The 20376-nt window shown below is 40.7% G+C and overlaps 2 protein-coding genes across 3 annotated transcripts; both read left to right on the top strand.

The window, feature by feature from the left end:
• Window positions 1–214: 214 nt before the first annotated feature.
• Window positions 215–3543, top strand: ctxn2 (cortexin 2). Of its 2 annotated transcripts, none has more exons than XM_079339700.1 (2): window positions 215–803; window positions 1749–3543. In XM_079339700.1, the coding sequence occupies exon 2, from the start codon at window positions 1818–1820 to the stop codon at window positions 2061–2063; it is 246 nt and encodes an 81-aa protein (XP_079195826.1). In that variant the 5' UTR covers window positions 215–803; window positions 1749–1817; the 3' UTR covers window positions 2064–3543. The 2 variants fall into 2 exon arrangements, with proteins under 2 accessions (XP_079195826.1, XP_079195827.1); XM_079339701.1 differs by lacking the exon at window positions 215–803 and adding an exon at window positions 928–1236.
• A 3489-nt stretch (window positions 3544–7032) lies between these two features.
• slc12a1 (solute carrier family 12 member 1) lies at window positions 7033–20367 on the top strand. The gene is made up of 26 exons (XM_079339576.1): window positions 7033–7447; window positions 8742–8876; window positions 9732–9807; window positions 10507–10602; window positions 10949–11088; window positions 11188–11298; window positions 11386–11497; window positions 11606–11733; window positions 12019–12103; window positions 12270–12421; window positions 12515–12622; window positions 12758–12881; window positions 13071–13172; window positions 13341–13496; window positions 13597–13696; window positions 13809–13920; window positions 14246–14386; window positions 14998–15104; window positions 15206–15288; window positions 16826–16951; window positions 17648–17776; window positions 18385–18496; window positions 18619–18705; window positions 18826–18961; window positions 19067–19134; window positions 19217–20367. The coding sequence occupies exons 1-26, from the start codon at window positions 7199–7201 to the stop codon at window positions 19350–19352; spliced, it is 3111 nt and encodes a 1036-aa protein (XP_079195702.1). The 5' UTR covers window positions 7033–7198; the 3' UTR covers window positions 19353–20367.
• Window positions 20368–20376: the final 9 nt, after the last annotated feature.

The raw sequence follows: 20376 nt of genomic DNA, 5'->3' as shown, positions 1-20376 counted from the left end.
AGACACTTCACTGCTGCATTCCTTTACACTGGGGTTTTAGATGACCTTTCTTTTAAGTCACTCCAATCCTCTTCTGCTTGTTTGGGATCTTACTTGTTTAAGCATTTATGCCGAGGGCCTAATTCAATTTGACCACAGCAAACTGCACCAATTATAAACACATCATCAGACAAGGCTTGCAGGATAATGCTGTGCTGTACCAAAAATATCCTTTGCAGCATTATTTACTGGCCACGAGCAGTGAGAAGCAACATTTCTAGTCCTGGCTAAGCCATGGTGTTCCTGTCACATTTTGGTGGAGTCATTTTTAGAAAAGCCAAATAAGCTAGGGAGGGGAGAGTGGTGAGAGAGAGAAAGAAGAAAAAGAAGAGGAGGCAACTTGCTTGTTTTTTTGCTGCTGCATCTGTTCCTGGTGTTGCTGAAGGGGGGGGGGGGGGGTGTTGTGAATGAGTGAGGCAGCAGAGCAGCTGAGTGAGACTAACAAGTGGTTGCCATGCAGCAGGAGCAAGCGTGCGTGCTTCTTGAGGGAGAGATAGAGAAACAGAATGATAATGAGTAGGAGGCAGCGAGTCAGGGAGCATGAGGAGAGGAGCTGTTTCTTCGAGAGGAGACACATAACATAGCTCGATCCAGCCTCATTCCTGCGTTTGTCTCGCTTTTTGTTTAGATGACAGACTCGCCCTGCGCTTCCAGCACAGCAGCAATGGATGGTTTAATGGATATATGTCTGATGGCTCTGAGGAAGAGGAGATGCTTGGAGAAAACAGCAGCAACAGGTCTATAAGGATGGAGCGATAATGATGGTGAGATGCCTGCTTTTTCTTCCCTCAGACATCCCCACTATAAGAAAATATCTGTCAGCGCAGTCTCTCCCGCTTTCACACTTCCTCTCTCCCTCCCTTTCTCCTCTCTGTCCCCTTACACCAGGCGTACTTGAGCGGTCTCATCATTCCACTTCCATCTCCTTCGTCTGTCTTCTCTGTCCATTCCTCTGTCTCTGTCTGCATGTGCTCTCTCTCCCATCGTCTTAACCCCCTCACTCCCTCCCGCCTTTCCTCTCAGTCCAGCCACCTGCTGCTTGTGTTCATATGAAGGATTTGTGGGAAGAGAATGACAGAGACAGACTCCCCTCTTGTGTGACCACACCAGTTATTGTGATAATGTTGGATCCAGCACCATCACTGTCCTGTTAAATGGAATTGCAGTGTCTGGCAGGCAGCTGCTCACACGCAACAGGTTAGAGAGCCCTTTCCTATTAACTGAGCGTATATGTAACGTCACAGCTTCATCACTTTGCCTGTGTTTAACTGCTGGCTATGCACTGCGGCATACTCTTATTCTAACCTGGCTTAAAGGAATAAAGACGTAGAATTGGCTCATCTTCCTGAGCCCGTTTTCCTGCAGTGTCCCCCCTCTCTTCTGTTCATGTTTGCCTTTTGTAATTTTCTGCAAAATTCCCAGAGGGGCAGAGTGAGGGAGGGATCGTACAAAGTCTTCGGACATCTGTTTGATAGCACATTCAAAAGAGGCTATTTATAGAAACATGTGACCCCTACAGTGTATGTTTCATGGTCAGCTTATTTAAAACACACTAAACTCTCATTCCCATGCAGTCGTCATTATTTCTGAAAGATGACGCAGTGTATGCATTGACTGTGATCAAAATTAAATGGGTTCATTTAATAGATTCCTTCTGCACAAGAGACAAGGCTGCACTAACCAGAAGCGCTCGTGCTATCTCTGTGCAGGTAACATGCGGGCTTCGAAACGCCTGACCCTATCAGAGGAGAGATGAGGCATCTAGACGTTGGTTTACCATGTGTAGCGTCCACTACAACCACTCCCTTGCTGCCATGAGCGGAAACGACATGATGGCGCACTCTCTAACTCTGGAGCAGAAGACAGCGTTCGCCTTCGTGGGGATGCTGCTGGTGTTCCTGGGGCTGCTGATAGTGAGGTGTTTCAGGATCCTGCTGGACCCCTACAGCAGCATGCCTTCCTCCAACTGGGCAGATGGCATTGAGGGGCTCGAGAAAGGGACGTTTGAATATGCCCTGACTTAACGCTGAGATAACACATCCGTAGATCCTATAAAATGCCTAGAAATTCATGGACACAAATATACACAAACCACAGCCCTGCACCTGCCACTGACACGCCATTAAGACATCTCTCTGTGACTTTCTAACCCAAGAGACTGAAGCTGTGTACCATGTTAAATGTGTGTGTGCTGTTCGATTAGAGCCTCTCTGCTGTGTGTGACTACGTCTCCTGTTGTGTTTGTCCGAGCGAATGCGAGGGGCAGACACTGTGTCATATTTTAGTCTCTTAATCTCCCAGGGAGTGGCGATTCAGCTCATAGATTTACACGTAAAGAGCTGTAGCTCCCTTTAACCGAGACCTTTAAGTTGAATGTCTGTAAAGGAGGTTAAAGCAGGGTGTTCATGGGGCAAGATATAGGAAATTATTCAGATGTAGTTTGAAGACTCAGGGACAAGCTTCCTATGAATGGGAAACAGAGCAGCTGCAGCGCTACAAAGCCGAGCTGTTCTGCACGAGCACGTTCATGGTTGGATACAGGGTATTATGTCAAACTATAGTGTTTTGTGGATTCGTCAGATCCAGTGTGTTGGTGTTTCAAAGGATACTGCTGCTGCCGTGGTTGTGTGTAGATGGATCCCTCCTGAACATGGGAAAGGCAAATGAACAAACTGTGATTTACATTATGGTGTTACTGTTTCTAAATGATGCAAAACATCACTCAGAGTTTGTATCGCTGCTGAATGTGTTCTGTATGTTGCCACGATTTCATGTCTGAGCTAAAGAAAAAACACGACTGTTTACTTTTGACAGTATGTCTGTAAAGAAATGTAATAATGCTGATTTATGGACTGTCCGGGAAGCACTCTGTCTAAAGGTTGGCTGATGCGATCGAGCCAAAGAACTTCTACAGGAAACGAGGACTTAAAACTAGGAACGATTGTCTCTCTCTCTCTCTCTGTCTCTCTCTCTCTCTCTCTCTCTCTCTCTCTCTCTCTCTCTCTCTCTCTCTCTCTCTCTCTCTCCCTGCGCTGCTAGTTTTTCTAATGACAAGGATAAACTCTCACAACCTGTCTGAAAAGGAAAAGGTCACATGAAAACACGGGTGGGATGTCTGTCAGCACTTCTTGTGGACATCTATTTCCTCCTATCTCTCAGCCACCCTCACTCTTCCTCACCTGCTCTCTTCCCTCCTGACAGGAGAGCAGAACAAACTGAGATTCTGGAAAAAAAAACAAAAAAAACTGCAGACTGGTCAAACTGTTTCTTTGCTATTTCTTACGGTCTACGATCTCTCCTTAGTGCTGTGAATCTGCCTTACTGTGACCTTCAATGGGTTTATGTGCCTTCATCTAGATACATTAAAGCACCTGGTTGTGTGAGAGTGGCAGTGTGTGGAATATCACGATGACAGATAGTTCATCTCCTGACCTGTTGCTTGCTCAGCTGATGGTAGAGATTTATCACTGATATAGATTTGATTCAATGACGTGAAATAAAAAGAATTTCTTCACTTTAAGACGTTATTGTTCAAATCTTTGCCTTGTGGATCTTTACTGCAATCTGTGGAAATTGCAGGCAGGTAGAAAACAAATGCTGACACTTTGGAAATTGGCCGTACACTCTGCTGGAATGTATTAGTTGTAGGTGAAGGCCTTTTTTTGTTGTTCACTTCAAATCTGAAGTCTGCCAGTAGTTTTCCATCACAGCTGGAAAAAAGAAACAGGAATGGATGCTCGTACAGACATGTAGTGTCTGAGTCCATGGTTTATGGAGGGAAAAAAAACAATGCACACCGGTCTACAGAGACAGTCATGTCATCATAAAGCTGCAGAGCCATCCCAGCCTTTCCTCCTGTGACTCGTTCAATTTCACAGACCTGGCTATATTATGCGTAACTCTCTTGACACACATCACTCACCAGGTATGCACTATTGCACCTTTATCTCTGTCACCTATGTGACATCCTTATCTGAAATCTATATTTAGTGAAGGGAAAAACACTGGCCTTTTTCTTCTTTTGGCCTACAAGCTTACTAACCCTAAAGGAAGTAACATGTGTGATAAATCGTTCACAGTGTCACTGAAGTGTCTTCTTTTTATTGTGTTTTCATGCCTCAGTTTGCTCTCAGGTCGTACATTGTCAAAGGTTTTCGTAAAACTCCATAAATGACTTAAGTAGAGACAACTAATCATCTCTTTGCAATAATTGCTGTGCTGAACAATTTCAAACATGACTTTAAAAAATTACAGTTACACTCTGTGCATTCCAAGTGATCTCAAAGCACAAAGCAAATAGATATCAGGAACAATCAAACTAATGTAAAGACATAGAAGTAGTAAGGAAACTAATGTAATTAGATTGAAAGATAATACGACCTGAGTGCTTTCAGAATTCTTGTTACATAGTGAAGGACCAATGAGTCAGCTGAATAGCGGACCTTAGCTTCTGCTGATTATCAATCGTCAGTTATATTACTCGTGGTCTTCGGACTAAGCGTGCTATGTCCTTGATTTGCTGTGATAAGACTGAGATATGAGGCCTTTCTAATAAAGCTATGCCAATAATTTTTGAAGTGCTGTAGATTTAGAATAGTACAACATTTGTACTCTAATTTCCTCAAATATCTTTAAACAATCAAGTCTCTGGCAGGGATTTCATTTTTATAGTTAATAAAAAGCCTCTGTTGTAATTATTTGCTAATATACAGTGTCGCTTTAAATCATTTGTGATTATGACTCTGCTGAGTCTCCAGTGTCCAAGCTGTGTTAGAATCAGACACCTGAGCCATCAATGTTTACCTTACATTACCTGCTCCTTTTTACAGCAGTTATTAATCATTTTTAAGTAATTAATCTAATAGTTAACTTTTAATTAATCCAGAGCAAAACTGAACTATGAACGATGCTTTGTGTCTCAATACATTCAGTTTGTTTTATGCAGGTGACTGCATAATCAAAACTACACTTATTTCACTTCAAAATGAGTCTTACCATTTGGATGAAATAACTTAAAGCAAAGTTGGATCCATCTTAGGCTAATAATTTAATTCAGTAAACCTAAAATAGATTTTATTTAATTGCTTTTACCCAGCAATTGTATTTTAAATAGCAATATTAAACACAACACAATATATGCTCATGTGTTACTTGTATTTTGTAGGCTGTTTTAATTTGGATTTGAAAACCTGTTTGTTTTTTTTTGTTCCTTCTAAAAAGGAAGAAGAAGATATACCTTATAAATCCCTCAGCGAATGCTCCTGAGCTGGCTCAGGATGTGAACTGGCATTTCTCCAGCCATAACACCAATTTCTAGACTTGATCTGCACTGGGACTTGAGCCGAAGGGTCCCAAGTCACTGCAGACTGAGCTACAGTCCTGCAGTGATCACAGTCAAGTATATCATGAGTCAAGGCTAGTTCTCTTTTTAATCTAAGATAACTTGATTTGCAGGATAGCCCTGGTCATAAACACACCAGCCAGAGATCCTGCTTGTTAGATCGATTTTAGCTGACGCTTCTGGGCTTGAACCCTATTAAGGTTGGTTGATAGGAATAACATATTGAAAACATCCATAACTGATATGTCTAATCAGGTCGATTACAGAAAAGCAAACATAATATATCATTATCATCACCATCATGTTTGATGGAGATGTTTTATTTTGTTATAATAAGCATGCTTGAGCTGTTTGCGGTTGCTAATATAAAACCTGAAGTGAGTCCACTCTGTCTGCTGGTTTCTGCACTTATTGCATCTTAATCACTTTTCTTCCTGTTGGGACTTTTGCACATTGACAAGAGAGTAGATTCCCTTGATCTGTGCAAACTGGAGCATATCCACCTACTCATCGTATAGTCTCAAACGATCTCTGAGAAGCAGTATAAACTGAATTTACAAATCTAGCAGTCCTGATATCAAAACCGACTGTTATAGAGTTAGCGGGGCCTGAGTATCTTTAACTGCACGGAGACAACTAAAGTTTTCATTACAAGCCATGTGGAACATTTCCTTTCAGTTACTTTTAACCACTACGTTCAGAGTCTGATAACCATCGTGCAATTGATGCTTCCTTTCAATCTGCACATAAAACACGTGTTGGGGTATTTTTTACTCAGCCTGTAGTTACTGCCAAGGTCATTAGCCTGCCTTTTACTGTGTGCATAAATCACTGTGGTGTATCAGTAATAAGGAAGTTTACCTGTTAAGAGGTCTGTTAAAGGCACTTCAGAAGTCATGTGGCTGTTAAGAAGTGCCTCCAGCATGTTCCTGTAATTTCATGGTCTCATTAACTGATATTTTGCTCATGAATATCGCAGTTTCTTCAGTGACAAAGAGTTATTCGAGTTTCCAGTTAGTCAGTAATAAAACTCTCATGGGCCCAATATTCATTTATTCAATTCCCTCCTGTTATCTATTGACAGTGGTTTCCCTCGTGTTATTAAAGCTCTACAGAGTGTATCCTTTTGCAAAATATCTGCTATCAAAGAATTAATCATTCTTTATCAACTAATATTAATCTTATCTTTTCGGTCATAGTCAAACACATCCTAAACGATAAGTAACCTTGAAACTTTTCCAGAGTAGTCATCTTAGTTATGTTCTTTTCTGAACTTTTATAAGGAGTTTTCCCTATGATTCATACAAAGAGGTCTTAGGAAATACACAGGCCCATAAACTGCGTCCACAGAACAACATGTGCTATTTCCTTGCACTTCAGACAATAATATTAGTAATCAATTCCCCAGAACTCAGGCAACAAGTGCCTATATCTCCTGTCGGCTTTTATGACGTGGTTAATAAGTAAGCAATGCCTTTGTGCCCCTGAGGATGGAGCAAGGACATATCTGACACCCCTCGCTCACTTTTCTGAGGGTTGATCCAGATTGTTAGCCAATAACAGGCAGCCAAGCTTTGACCCTGGGATGCAGGGTATAAAGGTAGGCCATCTAAGACAAACCCATCTTACGCACAAGACGCTCAGAGGAACAGAAGAGATCTCTATATATCTAATCCTAGCCTAGTTTATACGTCAATAAACGAGGATAACCACAGCAGTGCATGCAGTGCTCTGCTGGTTTGAAACACTTACAGTAAGACCTGCTCTGCTGTTTCATCCTTGACGGTTTAAATCTGAGATTCTCCCTCAGCATTCCTGATGGAGAAGATCAAATCTACCAGGGGGGAGCATGTGAACCCCGCGTATGATGCCAACCTGGATGAACCTCCTCTCTATCAGGAGACCAACGGGGAGCACCGCACCATCAGGCCCTCTGTGGTCAGCGCCTTTGGTCATGACACACTGGACCGGGTACCAAACATTGACTTCTATCGTAATGCAGGCAGTGTGAGCGGTCACCGGGCTGTTCGACCATCCCTGCAGGAGCTGCATGACGTGTTTCAGAAGGTAAACACATTAATGTCTGTGAGAGACCGTCCTACAAATCCTCTGTGCTTCTATTTTATTATTTGGGGGGTTTTTTTCTCTAAGAAAAGGTCTGCATCTTCTTTTTTTAACATTTTTAACATTTCTTAACATAAGATTAATCATGTTTGTCCTTCACTTGTCCTTGTCCAGATTTTTCTCTAACAGTTGTAACTGTAACTTTTTTTCTGCTCCTGAGCTGCACACTCTATTCCCACAGTTTAAAGACTCAAGAGAGTGAAAGCCTATTTTACTGTTGTTTAATCATCCAAACATCATCACCTATTTTCAAAATCTTCACCTCATGACCTATGAAACTTAAAAAGACACCAACAGTTATTTCTGGGACACAACATGACAAACAAGAGATTGTGGTGCTTTTTATTGGGCCCTTACTGCCGTGGGTTGCAAAAGATATGGGGTCATAGGTCAGTAGGATTTAATAGGTTGAACTAGATTTTCATTCATGCAGTCTTTGCCAGACTCAACTTCTGGGCCTTCTAAGTTTAAGACATATTGCTGAGTATGAATGTGCAATGCAATCTATCATTTAATAATCAGCATCTCAGCATTGACAAAAAAATTGTCAGATGTCTCATGGGGAAGCAAGTACTCAAGAAGATCCCCTAAATTAACCAGAAAGATTAGAAAGAGCAGACTCATAGTTTGAGTCAATGATGCATTTAATGCAGAAATGTTTGACTGTCTACACCTTCAAGAAATTAATCAATCCGGCACAAGTGAAATGTTTTTAACAGCTAAGATTTAAAAGACCATTTTCTGTGATCATAAACTTCTTGTAAATCCAGGCTGAAAACTTATTTTAATAAATGTGAATGAGCTCTCTGTAACTTATAGGTTATGGCATGATTGTTTGGCAGCAGCGTAAGTTCACAGCCATGTTTCATCTTTATACACATTTCATTTTGATGTTGTTCTCTCTATTCTTCAGTTCTGATGACAGCATCAGACACTACGCTGTGTTATGTCTAATCAATGTTCATCTAAATCACACCTCTATGGATTTTCTCCCTCTTTAAATTCTCTATGGTGTATTTCAGACACAGGACAGGAGGAAGTCAAACACACATTGATATATTAATAAACAATGAAAGGAAAAAATAAACTGACATTCTTTATGAATTGTTTTTAGCATTTAAGGTGTTTCTGAACACTTAATAATCTAAAAACAAACATGAGCAAAAAAAATCCAATTATGTCTTAGTAGTCAAGTTTACATGTTTGTCTCTCTCTTTTTTTCTCCTTTCCCGATCAGAATGGAGCGATATCAGTTCCAGATACCGTGGAGGACGATGGCGAAGGCAGCAGCGGGACCCCCACTGATGACCTGGAGTCTGCCATTCCCAACACCAGTGGAGCAGTAAAGTTTGGCTGGATAAGAGGAGTCCTGGTGAGTTATTTTGGGTCATGCTGGGTCATGCATTCCCAGTGCTGCAGGGTCGCTCCTCATAACTACAGCCCAACAAGACAAGGCTCTATATGTCTCAGTAACACAGTGGTGAACGTGTAAAAGGGCTTTTCAGAAACTGGGAGTTATTTGCATTTTCTCAGGAGCTGCTGGTTGATCATTTGTACTGCTGGCTTTGAGATAAAAACAACCACTTTAAATGCTAAGTAGCAACAGCACCTTACATACAAACATGCAGGACTAATTCCCCTACGTTAAGAAGAAAGAGATTAAAAAAAAAAAAAGGAATGCAATTGCAAACAATAGATAACATGTCGGACTTAAAGAATCCCAACAGCAAAAACAAAAAAACATTTTCAAAATCAATAAATAAAGTCAGTGAAATGTTGAATGAAACAAAATAGAAATAACCTTTGCACGTCCATTTCATACGACAGGTGCCTAGGAGAGCAATGTGTCCATCAAAAATGTTAAGGTAAACTCCCGCACACTGACTAACTTACACACATTTATAGGCAACGTCTTGTACCGAAATGTTGCCAAAAAATGTTTCTTTAAAAGTTAGACAGTGTGTGGGAGAGCTTTAAACAAGACAACACCAGGGATTATGATATTGATGCAAATTATGAACTTTGACTTATTACTTCCAATTAACAGGAGCAGTCTTTAATTTACATTAAAAAAAAAAAAATAGTAAAAAGGAGGACAAAAGAGTATAAGTTATGGATGTTTTGAAATTGCATTTTTTTAAACATCTGTAGTTGGTATGTTACTTTAGGAGTAAAACACTGACCACATAAAAGATTGTCAACTTTATCCTGTTTTACTTTTCTTCAGGTGAGATGCATGTTGAACATCTGGGGTGTCATGTTGTTCATTCGTGTGTCCTGGATTTTTGGTCAGGCAGGCTGGGGTGAGTGCAACCTCTACCACCGTTCTTATATATTAAAATATACAAGACTACAACCAGTTGTGTTTTCAGTATGAGTGTGCTATTTTTAGCCACAACATCTCTTCCATTTCTGGGTATAAAGAAATAACGCTGCTGTTACCAGTAATTCTAGGGCCTCTGTGGACAATTACAGGATTATATAGACCTCCTGCTCATTAGAAAGGAGTGATTGAATCGGGCAGATTCAACTGAACAAGCCTCTCTGAGCTCCCATAATGATCTAAACCTGCAGAACATCTATTCTGAGAGCGAGAGCCTCCATGAGCAGTGCAGTGCAGTACAGTGTGTGTGTGTGTGTGTGTGTGTGTGTGTGTGTGTGTGTGTGTGTGTAAGTGAGAGGCAAAGGGGAAATTGTGTGAATGGCTTCATGAGTGTGTTCATTGCTTAGGAATGTATCGATCGGCAGGGTATTTTGTTCAGGCTGCGTAACTAAACGGTTTTGAGAAGCAGAGAGAGCTGCAGGCAGAGCAAGTCGAGGAGATGGCTGTAACTTACAGCCTCACACTTTGACTCTGTCTGTGTTTAAAGGTGACAGTAGGGGAGGAGGGCTCCGTAGCACATCACAATGTTTTATGACTGACTACTGAAAAAAAATACAACAGTTCAAGTTCAAGTTGCTGAAAAACTAGAATTAAGAATTGCGATTTGTTTTCATTGCAGGTCTGGGAATTGTGATCATTGCTCTCAGCTGTGTGGTCACCACTGTCACCGGCCTTTCCATGTCGGCCATTTGCACTAACGGTGTGGTCAGAGGAGGTGAGTGTCATCAATCCCCATGAACAACACTTTCAGGCTGGAATATTCCAGATAGCAGCTGGTGAGACAACAGAGCCATAGCAGCTGCACCGATAGTTTAAACATTTCTTATAGAAGCATATAACCTGAGATGACCCACATTCATCATGACATAAAATCTTTTACTGAGACAATGAAACGACCAGGAGGACAGAGTGTGTAGATAAAGACACACGGCTCAATGTCACCTTTCGAGGCCTTTTCTTTGTTTTACAGCCTCCCTCACTTGTTCTTGTCATTAAATCAATGAATCAGTGATGTGAGATTAATCATCCACCATTCTATGTATCTCGTTTCCTCATAATAGGAGGAGCATACTACTTGATATCTCGAAGTTTAGGACCAGAGTTTGGCGGCTCCATTGGCCTAATCTTTGCATTTGCCAATGCGTTGGCTGTTGCCATGTATGTGGTGGGATTTGCTGAGACTGTGGTGGATCTGCTCAAGGTGTGTGGCGTTAGCGTGGAGACGTTGGGTTTTTTTTTTTACCTGGATATTAGATTACATACTTATCCACTACTCTTTTGTCCAAACTTTCAAACTCAGGATTACGATTCCATCATGGTGGATCCGTTAAATGACATCAGAATCATTGGCTGTATCACAGTTGTGGTACTGTTGGGAATATCAGTGGCTGGAATGGAATGGGAGGCCAAGGTGAGAGAAGAACATTATTTTGGTGGTTTGCCAACATCTTGTACATCCATTAAAGTATTCAATTCTCTTTTTTTTTTGTCCCAATAGGCACAGATTGTCCTACTCGTCATCTTGGTGGTCGCCATTGTGAATGTATTTGTAGGAACATTCATTCCTGCAACAGAGAGCAAAAAATCACAAGGCTTCTTCAATTATAACTGTAAGAAATCTTCATCAAATCAACTAATTCGGCAGAGATTTAAGTCATTGAAAAAGCACTATTGAATGAATCCCCCTCTCTGTTTCTCTCACACCTTCTTTTTTACAGCAAAAATATTCTTAGAGAATTTTGCTCCAAACTTTAGAGAGGGAGAATCGTTCTTTTCCGTGTTTGCCATCTTTTTCCCAGCTGCAACTGGAATCCTGGCCGGAGCCAACATCTCTGGCGACTTGCGGGTAACTTTTTCAAAAGAGTGTCATTTCATAAGAATCATGCAAATTAATCATAAAGCTGCACTTAAACGTGTTGTGCTCTGTGTGAAACCTGGGATAGATATTTAACTATATTTGAATGATTAATGTGTAATATATTTTATGCAGAAACACTTAGAAGAGGTCAAAAAGCTCCAGCAACACTTGTAGCATGAAGATCAACTTTATTAACAAATGCTAAAACAGTATCCTTCATACTTTTTCACTGAACTGTTTTTCAAACAATTGTGTGTTGTTGTTTCTTCACAGGATGCCCAGGCAGCCATACCTAAAGGTACCTTGCTGGCCATTCTTATAACTGGTATAACCTACTTGGGTGTGGCCCTGTGTGTCTGTAAGTACAACGACCAAAAGAATGTAACTCAGATAACAAACTATTTTTGTTATTTAAAAAATCCTCTCATCAAAGTCACTTGAGTTTCCCTTTACTTAAGAAGTTCAAGAATGTATTACACTGTTTCTGCAAAGCAATTAATCTGTTCTTCTCTCTGATTGGTCAGCTGCCACTGTTCTCCGTGATGCCACAGGGAACGTAACTGACATCATCACCTCTGCAATAAATTGTAACGGTTCAATTGCATGTGAGCTTGGCTATGACTTCTCCTCCTGTGCAGAGGTGAAATGCAAGTATGGCCTAATGAACAATTTCCAGGTACAGTATACAGTCTTTTAGACTCTAATTTGAACTTAAGAAGGGAAGTTTTTTCCAATGCTAATGCTCTCCTGTCCTTTTTCTCTACTTCAGGTGATGACCATGGTGTCTGGGTTTGGTCCTCTCATCATTGCTGGAACATTTTCAGCCACACTTTCATCTGCCCTGGCTTCACTTGTCAGTGCTCCCAAAGTCTTCCAGGTCAGTTACATACTCACATTTTTTCTAAATGGGATGCAAAGTTTTAGAATAAATTTTATTGGAGATTTATCAAATCATTACTGTCTTCCCAGAAAACTAAACAGCCAATCTAACCTGGCCTCTGTTTCTCCTCAGGCTCTGTGCCAAGATAACATCTACAAAGCCCTGCACTTCTTTGCAAAGGGAGTTGGCAAGAACAATGAGCCGATTCGTGGATACGTCCTCACGTTCATTATCTCTGTAGCCTTCATTCTCATTGGTCAGTTTTTGGTTATTATTCATTATGGTTATTATCTTCCATGGCATGTCCATAGCATCACTACCTCTTGTGCATTGTTGGGTTTTGGCTTCAATTAAAATTATATGCTTATCTATTGTCTACTGATGTCCAAACAAACAAAGAAACCAACGAAAACTTTCATAAACTTTTTTTTTTTTGTCTCTGTAGGAAATCTCAACACCATCGCTCCTATCATCTCAAACTTCTTCCTGGCATCTTATGCTCTTATCAATTTCTCCTGCTTCCATGCGTCCTACGCAAAGTCCCCAGGTGGGTGTGTAAAGAGTAGAAAGGTTGTTGTTGTTTTATGAATAACAACGCATCATTTCAGAGATGTTCTTGGAATAAACAGAGTTTGATTTGATATCTATATTTAGATTTTACTGACTACCTTGACAATTAGTTAATATGAGTTTTCTTCTAACTTACTTCTCTCAGGTTGGCGACCAGCATACAAATACTACAACATGTGGCTCTCCCTGTTGGGCGCTTTGCTCTGCTGTGCTGTTATGTTCGTCATCAACTGGTGGGCTGCTCTCCTGACGTACGCCATTGAAATCCTCCTCTACATCTACGTCACAGTGAAAAAGCCAGGTGAATGCCATCTGCCTGTTCACATTTCATTACTTGTTTCATCCATTTCATCCATCACTCCTGCATCGTAGCACTCACCTCTTTCTTTTTCTCTCTTTAGACGTGAACTGGGGTTCGTCGACGCAGGCGGTGACATATGTGAGCGCTGTCAGCAACGCTCTGTCTCTGTCTGGTGTTGATGATCACGTCAAGAACTTTAGGTTAGAGTCTACATTGCATCGATGTATTCAAAAACAATACAACTTGTGCTTAATATAGTGAAAAAAAACAAAAGATTGAAGGGTATTTAAAATGTTTTTGTTTTTGACGCAGGCCTCAAATCTTAACACTGACTGGCTCAGCACGGACCAGGCCAGCTCTCCTGGATCTGGCTCACTCCTTCACAAAGAACTTTGGACTCTGTCTAGTCTGTGAAGTCTTTGTGGTAAGGTTATATTGTAATGCAATACCTGAATATGCATAAACAATGGAAATGACCATGGCAGCACATATTGTTTATACCAAACCTTTATTTAAATTTCAACCTTCTATTCAAATCAAGATTTGCACATCAAGCCAATTTGAATTGTGCAGAGTGCAGACTGCAAGTGAATATCAAGCAGGGAGGAGGAAAATGCCAACTGTCTGGACACCTGAGAATACAAGTTTAGGTTCAGACATGTCCCATGAATATGGCAAAAGGTGTCAGAAGGATCTTTTTTTTTTTCTATCGAGGACTCATGCACAGCTGTATGTTGTTCTGTCTGCAGGGTCCCAGATCAGAGGCCCTCAATGAGATGAACTTTGGAATGGAGAGGAACCAACAGTGGCTGAGGAAGCGCAAACGTCAGGCCTTTTATGCTGCTGTGGCCTGTGACCACTTCAGGGAAGGCACTGAGAGCCTTCTGCAGGTCAGTGTGGTCATGATCTTTAACATTTCCTCAACAGGGCAAAAAAACAACAACAACAAATTAACCCAGTCAAATACCTTTGATCAATGTGTAGCTTGCATGCTAAAGAAGTGAGATTAAAAAAAAGGTTTTATTGTCTTGTTCCTACCTCATGACACTGCGTATCTATTGCTGAGTTATGACTCAGGCCTGGACCTGTGTTTAGGATCCAGACAGGACTTTATGAAGAGGGGAGAGTTAATGAGGAGCAAGAACACAGTCTTATTGCCCTTGCTATTGCACTTTCAAGATAAGGCGTCGATTCATTGTCAGGATTGCTTACTTCAAACAGCGCGGCAGATTAAAATCTATAATTGATTAACACTACCGGGATGAGTCCCTGCAGACAAGATCGGCCGAGTGATTGGGTCATAACTTCTGGCTGTAAAACAGCTTTACAACCTCCTCGTCTTTGACTTTCTGAAACTTCTTGAGTTTTTTTTTTTACTCCGTTAATAAAAACTTGAGGTTTTACAGCTGCGGGGTATCATGATGCCTGTGATTGTTTTCAGTTAACTGATTATGTGAGTGTATCTTTATGCAATGAGAGAATGTCCTGCTTCTGCTTCCAGGCTTCTGGTCTTGGGCGAATGAAGCCAAACATATTGATGATAGGATTCAAGAGAAATTGGAGGACAGCCGGTACAGAGGGAGTGCAGAGTTATGTAGGAGTACTGCAGTAAGTCACAAATAAAAAAATAACAGTATCTTAACCACATTAAACACAGAGAAGAGGTTTTCAAGTGATAATGGTGTCTTTGTTTTTTTCTCCTTTGACAGTGATGCGTTTGACTTTGAATACGGGACACTGATGCTGAGAATGGACGAGGGACTTGATGTGTCGCACATAGTCGAGGCAGAAGGTCAGTACCAAAACCTCTTCTGACTTTTTGTTTTAATCCACTGGGACAACTGCATCAGTATAACTACAAACACTTGTATATTTAAAAAAAGCAAACTACACTTTTAGGTTTGGTAGAAAAATGAAAAGGGAAATGAAGCTGAAAACAGAGACACTAAATACATTAAGAATAGGAAAGAAGGATGTGCATTCATGTAATTGTATTTTAATTAATGAGAACTTGTTTCATCCCTTTCGTTATGTCCCATATTTATAATTATTTTGCTTTTTATGATATGGACCTATGGATCTGAAATAAAGTAAAAATTACCGTAAATTCCGTACTATTGAGCGCACCTGGATATAAGCCGCACCGGCTAAAAATAAGTAAATAAATGTATTTGTACATATATAAGCCGCACTTGATTATAAGCCGCAGGTGTCCACGCTATAACAAGAGCTATTTACACAGACGTAGGCTACCGGTAACATCCGCAAATACTGTAGCGTCCGTACGGACGTTAAAGGACGACGAGAGCGTTCAAATAATAACTTAATAACCCGATCACTGTCGGCCGTGACCACGCCGTTAACAGCAGAGAGCAACACACAACTTGCCGTAACAATCCAACTCTCTCCCCCAGCGTTCTCTCATACAGCCACTCAACACGTTCTCGCTGGTGCATTCACTGACTCTCCACATAATCGGAATTATGAACACATTATCAACTACTGACTTTACAACATGAACCGTTACAATACGAAGCCTAGCCGACGGTGTCTGTAACACGGCTGATGAAAAAGATGACCGTAATATATTTCACAAGAAAAAGTCCATCCATTCACTGCCTCAGAATGACTTCATTACTCACTTCCTCAGTCTCTGTTGTCGCTGTCAGTGTCATCTTAACGTGCAGCAGCTCTGTTAGCTTCTTTGACAGCCAGGTCGATCGCCTTTAACTTGAAAGCTGCATCATATGTATTTCTCCGTGTGTTTTCCATCATGAGGGTGCGTGCATGAAGCGCAAAATGACTGATATTAAGATCCGACGTGACGAAGTCAAATGTTTTTGCGGCAGAAGCTGATTGTCCCCCATAAAAAATCCATGCATTAGCCGCACCGGAGTAGAAGCCGCAGTGCTCGAAGTGTGAGAAAAAAGTAGCGGCTTATAGTCCGGAATTTACGGTACATAACAACCAAAAACAAAAAAGACATTTGTATGGGTATTTTTAAAACAAGAATTTAGTCACTAATTATTCATAAAAAGTTACATTTCTCCTGCAATGAGTTAACTTTTATTCTCACAACACCTTGTTGTCACTGATAATAATTTAACAGTGATAAGCCAGGGCACTTTGTTCTGTAGATTACTCAGTATTTATAATGTTCAGATAGAAGACAGATATGAGATACAAAACAACTACCAGATGACAGCTGTGCCCTGTAGAAAACTTTACTGTAAGAAAGATAACACACACACTCATGTAACCCTAACCCATGTGCATAACAACTACATTTTAATTTGAATCTAGAGAACCTATTTCTATTTGTCTTTCAGATGAAACGCTAAAGGCAGAGAAGGAGCAACGGGCGCTGGATAAAGAAATGATGCAGAACGGGGGGAAATCAAAAGGACTCTTCAGGAAGTCCAGGAACTCATCTCAACAAGTGCTCACAACCAGAGGTATCTCTCTCAAAATCTCCAAAAAGAAGGTTTCAATCCAAGTTTTTTTTTTAAAGACATGATTTTATAAAGAGATCTTTATATACGAGGAAAAATAAGTATCCTCTGCACACACTCACATTTCCACTGAGTATACATTTAGCAAATAACACGTCATTTTTTTTAGACTTTTCTACACTCCCATCGAGAAATAATTGAATCAAGTGCTCCAACTAAAGATGTCTGTGAGGGTGTAATCCAATAATATTGTCCCTTTGGTTCCAATTTGAAGAGCAACTCTTAAGAGCAGCCCTTTCACCCAGACAGCAGAGGGTGCAGGCAGCGGCTCACTCCCTCCGTCTATGTCTCGAAATCACACACACACACACACTCACACTCAAATACACACACACACACACACACACACACACACACACACACACACACACACACACACACACACACACACACACACACACCACTGAGCTGCATCTTGGCAAGGCTGGGCTTGTCGTTAGTATGCAATCTGGGTGGCACTCATTGGAACATTAAACCTGAAAGATGGCTGTTCCTGCTGATGTAGGCTCAGCTCTTAATGTTGATTAGTGCTAGTTTTCCCATCCAACTTAACTCTCTAAGTGATTTACATTTCCTTCTCTGGCCCTCCCTCCTCCATATCTCATATCCATATCTTGTATCTTATTCTCTCTCCTACAGTGTCTGTGTGCGCCCCTCCACCCCTGCAGGTGGCCAAGATGAATGAGAGACTGGTGGAGGCCAGCATGCAGTTCAAGAACAAACAGCCTCAAGGCACCATTGATGTGTGGTGGCTGTTTGATGACGGAGGTACGAGCTGGTTCTCTGAAGCAGTCTTATCTTGTGACCTCCCAAGAGTTGTAATAGATACGATCACAGATTCACAGCAAGTTCTGCTTTATACAGACAGAGTAAACACTTCAGCACTAAAATAAAAATAAATAAGAAAAAGGAAAGAACAACATAGACTAGAAAGACAACATTCTCTGGCAGAAAACGTGTATCATTCATCATTTAATCAGGATGAATGTAGATAGAAGCATATGTCAGTTAAGTCTAATATTATTTGTAAAGACCAAAATATTCGGGCCAAAATAAAACATCCAGGTTTGCATTCAGACGTTCGGCACAGTCGGGACACATTCTGTCCTTAGAACCTCAGTTAAGCTAAAGTTTCCTTAATAAAAACAACCTTACAACAAAGCCTCTTGGTCATGCTCTTGTTGATGTTTTAGATTTCCTTCCAAAACAGAAAAAAATCTGCCAGGTACAACCCCCCAGGCCCCCCCCCCCGGCCCCCCCCCCCCCCCCCCCCCCCCCCACCACCACATTTGCAAATATGAAATGCAAAGATTCATGTTTTGTACAATCAAACTCGCTGCTTTCATTAAACATGTAACGTACCTCCCCTCTGTCAGGTCTCACTCTGCTGCTCCCCTACATCCTCACCACCAGGAAGAAGTGGAAGGACTGTAAATTAAGGATCTTCATTGCAGGGCAGCCTGGACAGTCTGAGAAAGATAAACAGGAGTGAGTAAAAAACGAAAAAGTCATGAGCTAATCACATCCTTTAAAAAGTGAATTCTCATAATAAAACATTATTTGCAGCATTCATTTTAAAGTGAATCATTTTGTTATCATCTGTTGGGCAGGATGAAATCCCTGCTCCAGAAATTCAGAATTAACTGCACCGACATCAATGTTATTGATGACATCCATATCCAGCCACGCGCAGAAAGGTAAGTGAGTTTGTATCATTTACAAAAGACCGCACAGTGACAGTAAAATGTAATCTCCTCCTGACTGCCTATTACCATTAAAAGAGAAGGCAGCTCATGTCCTTATCTGCTCTCCTTCAGCTTGAAGAAGTTACATGACATGATCGAGCCTTTCCGTCTGCATGAGGGGTCCAAAGACTACGCTGAGGCCGAGGCCATGAAGAAAGAGCATCCCAATAAAATCTCTGACGAAGAGCTGAGCAGCTTTGAGGAGAAGGTGAGAACACTGTCACTGAATTAAGACTTCAAATACAACAGTAGACATTTATATGTATAGGTTCTGTGTTGAGGTTTAAAATAAATAAATGCTGTCGGTTTTTAGACAAACCTCCAAGTACGACTGAATGAGGTGCTTCAGGAAAACTCCAAATCAGCCAATCTCATCGTTGTGTAAGTATAAGCAACTCAAGCCTGGATGATACTGAATGTGGAGTGCACAGTGTCTGACACAGTCTTTGTAAACTCCCTGCAGGAGCATGCCCATCGCTCGTAAAAGAGCAGTCTCTGATTTCCTCTACATGGCCTGGCTGGACATACTGACTCGGGACCTTCCACCAACCCTTCTCATAAGAGGAAACCATAAGAGTGTGCTTACATTCTACTCTTGAGCACCCTGCAGGCTAAAAATAGTAGACAGGTTGTTATAGTGGAAAAATGGTAGTGCCATATTGTCGGACAATGGTCATAAACAGTGCAAGGACCTTTAGTGCAAGAACAACAAAGTGTAAGAAATATAGTTCATTCTGCGAAGGGGGCATTTCATTACAAGCGTCAAAAAAAGAAATGTAAGAAACAACAAAAAGGGAAAACATGCAGAAAAGAAGTCAGCTGGCAACTTTGACAGTTCCAATGAAGCCTTTTTTTCAATCACAGCCTGTGCGTATTTGACCATTGACATGTTTGTATTTTTTTAATGTATAAACTTTAAACTGCTTTGCTGCACTACTGTAAATGAGGAACAAGTCCCATCTTAGAAGGACAAAAATGCTTTTCTGACATTGAAGTACAAATGTCAGACATTCTGAATGTGAATTAAGGAACATGAACAAAGTTTAAGCTCTTTGCAACAATGCTCTAATATGGAAAATATGGTGAGATGCTCATATGGTGCTATGACAAGAACAACAACAAAGGCACATCATCCTCATCAAACATCGTCCTAGCTTGGTCAGATCAGTAGAATAAAAAAAGGCATATACACAAGTATGCTCTCAATAGTTACACTGAATGACTATGCTGCCTGCTGCTGTGATTGTAAAGTAAATGTACATAGATGACTGAATTCACCCGTGGATATTTTTTCAAAAACCCTTTCATAAATGATAAGCATCTTTTTTTTTTAAAAAAAAGAAAAAAAAAAGATGGTACAAATTATATTTTTAAACATTCTTTGATACTCACTAAGTGTAAAATACGCAGACCGTTATTACAAAGCTGTTTACCTGTGCTACACTGAACCTTTAAGATATGTTTCGTGTTATTATCCCAGTACACTTCTCGTTTAAGGAAAATTGAGTGAAATTGAAGACTGTAAAGCTAATTATTATGTATATTTTTTGACTTTAGTCTGACTTTATATTTAGATATATAATTGTGATTACCTGAAATAAAGACTAAATAAGATTTTGACTA

Source organism: Symphodus melops, assembly GCF_947650265.1.
Source record: "Symphodus melops genome assembly, chromosome: 3".
NCBI classification, from domain to species: Eukaryota; Metazoa; Chordata; class Actinopteri; order Labriformes; family Labridae; genus Symphodus; species Symphodus melops.
The sequence above is the reverse complement of the archived record's forward strand: the minus strand, read 5'-3'. Positions and strand labels throughout refer to the sequence as shown.

Bases quoted from the DNA above. Each gene is read 5' to 3' on its own strand.
- ctxn2 (XM_079339700.1), top strand. From the start codon at position 1,818: ATGTGTAGCGTCCACTACAACCACTCCCTTGCTGCCATGAGCGGAAAC.
- slc12a1 (XM_079339576.1), top strand. From the start codon at position 7,199: ATGGAGAAGATCAAATCTACCAGGGGGGAGCATGTGAACCCCGCGTAT. The intron at 18,497-18,618 runs GTGAGTAAAAAA...TCTGTTGGGCAG, and splicing joins TCTGAGAAAGATAAACAGGA to GATGAAATCCCTGCTCCAGA. The intron at 19,135-19,216 runs GTAAGTATAAGC...AACTCCCTGCAG, and splicing joins TCAGCCAATCTCATCGTTGT to GAGCATGCCCATCGCTCGTA.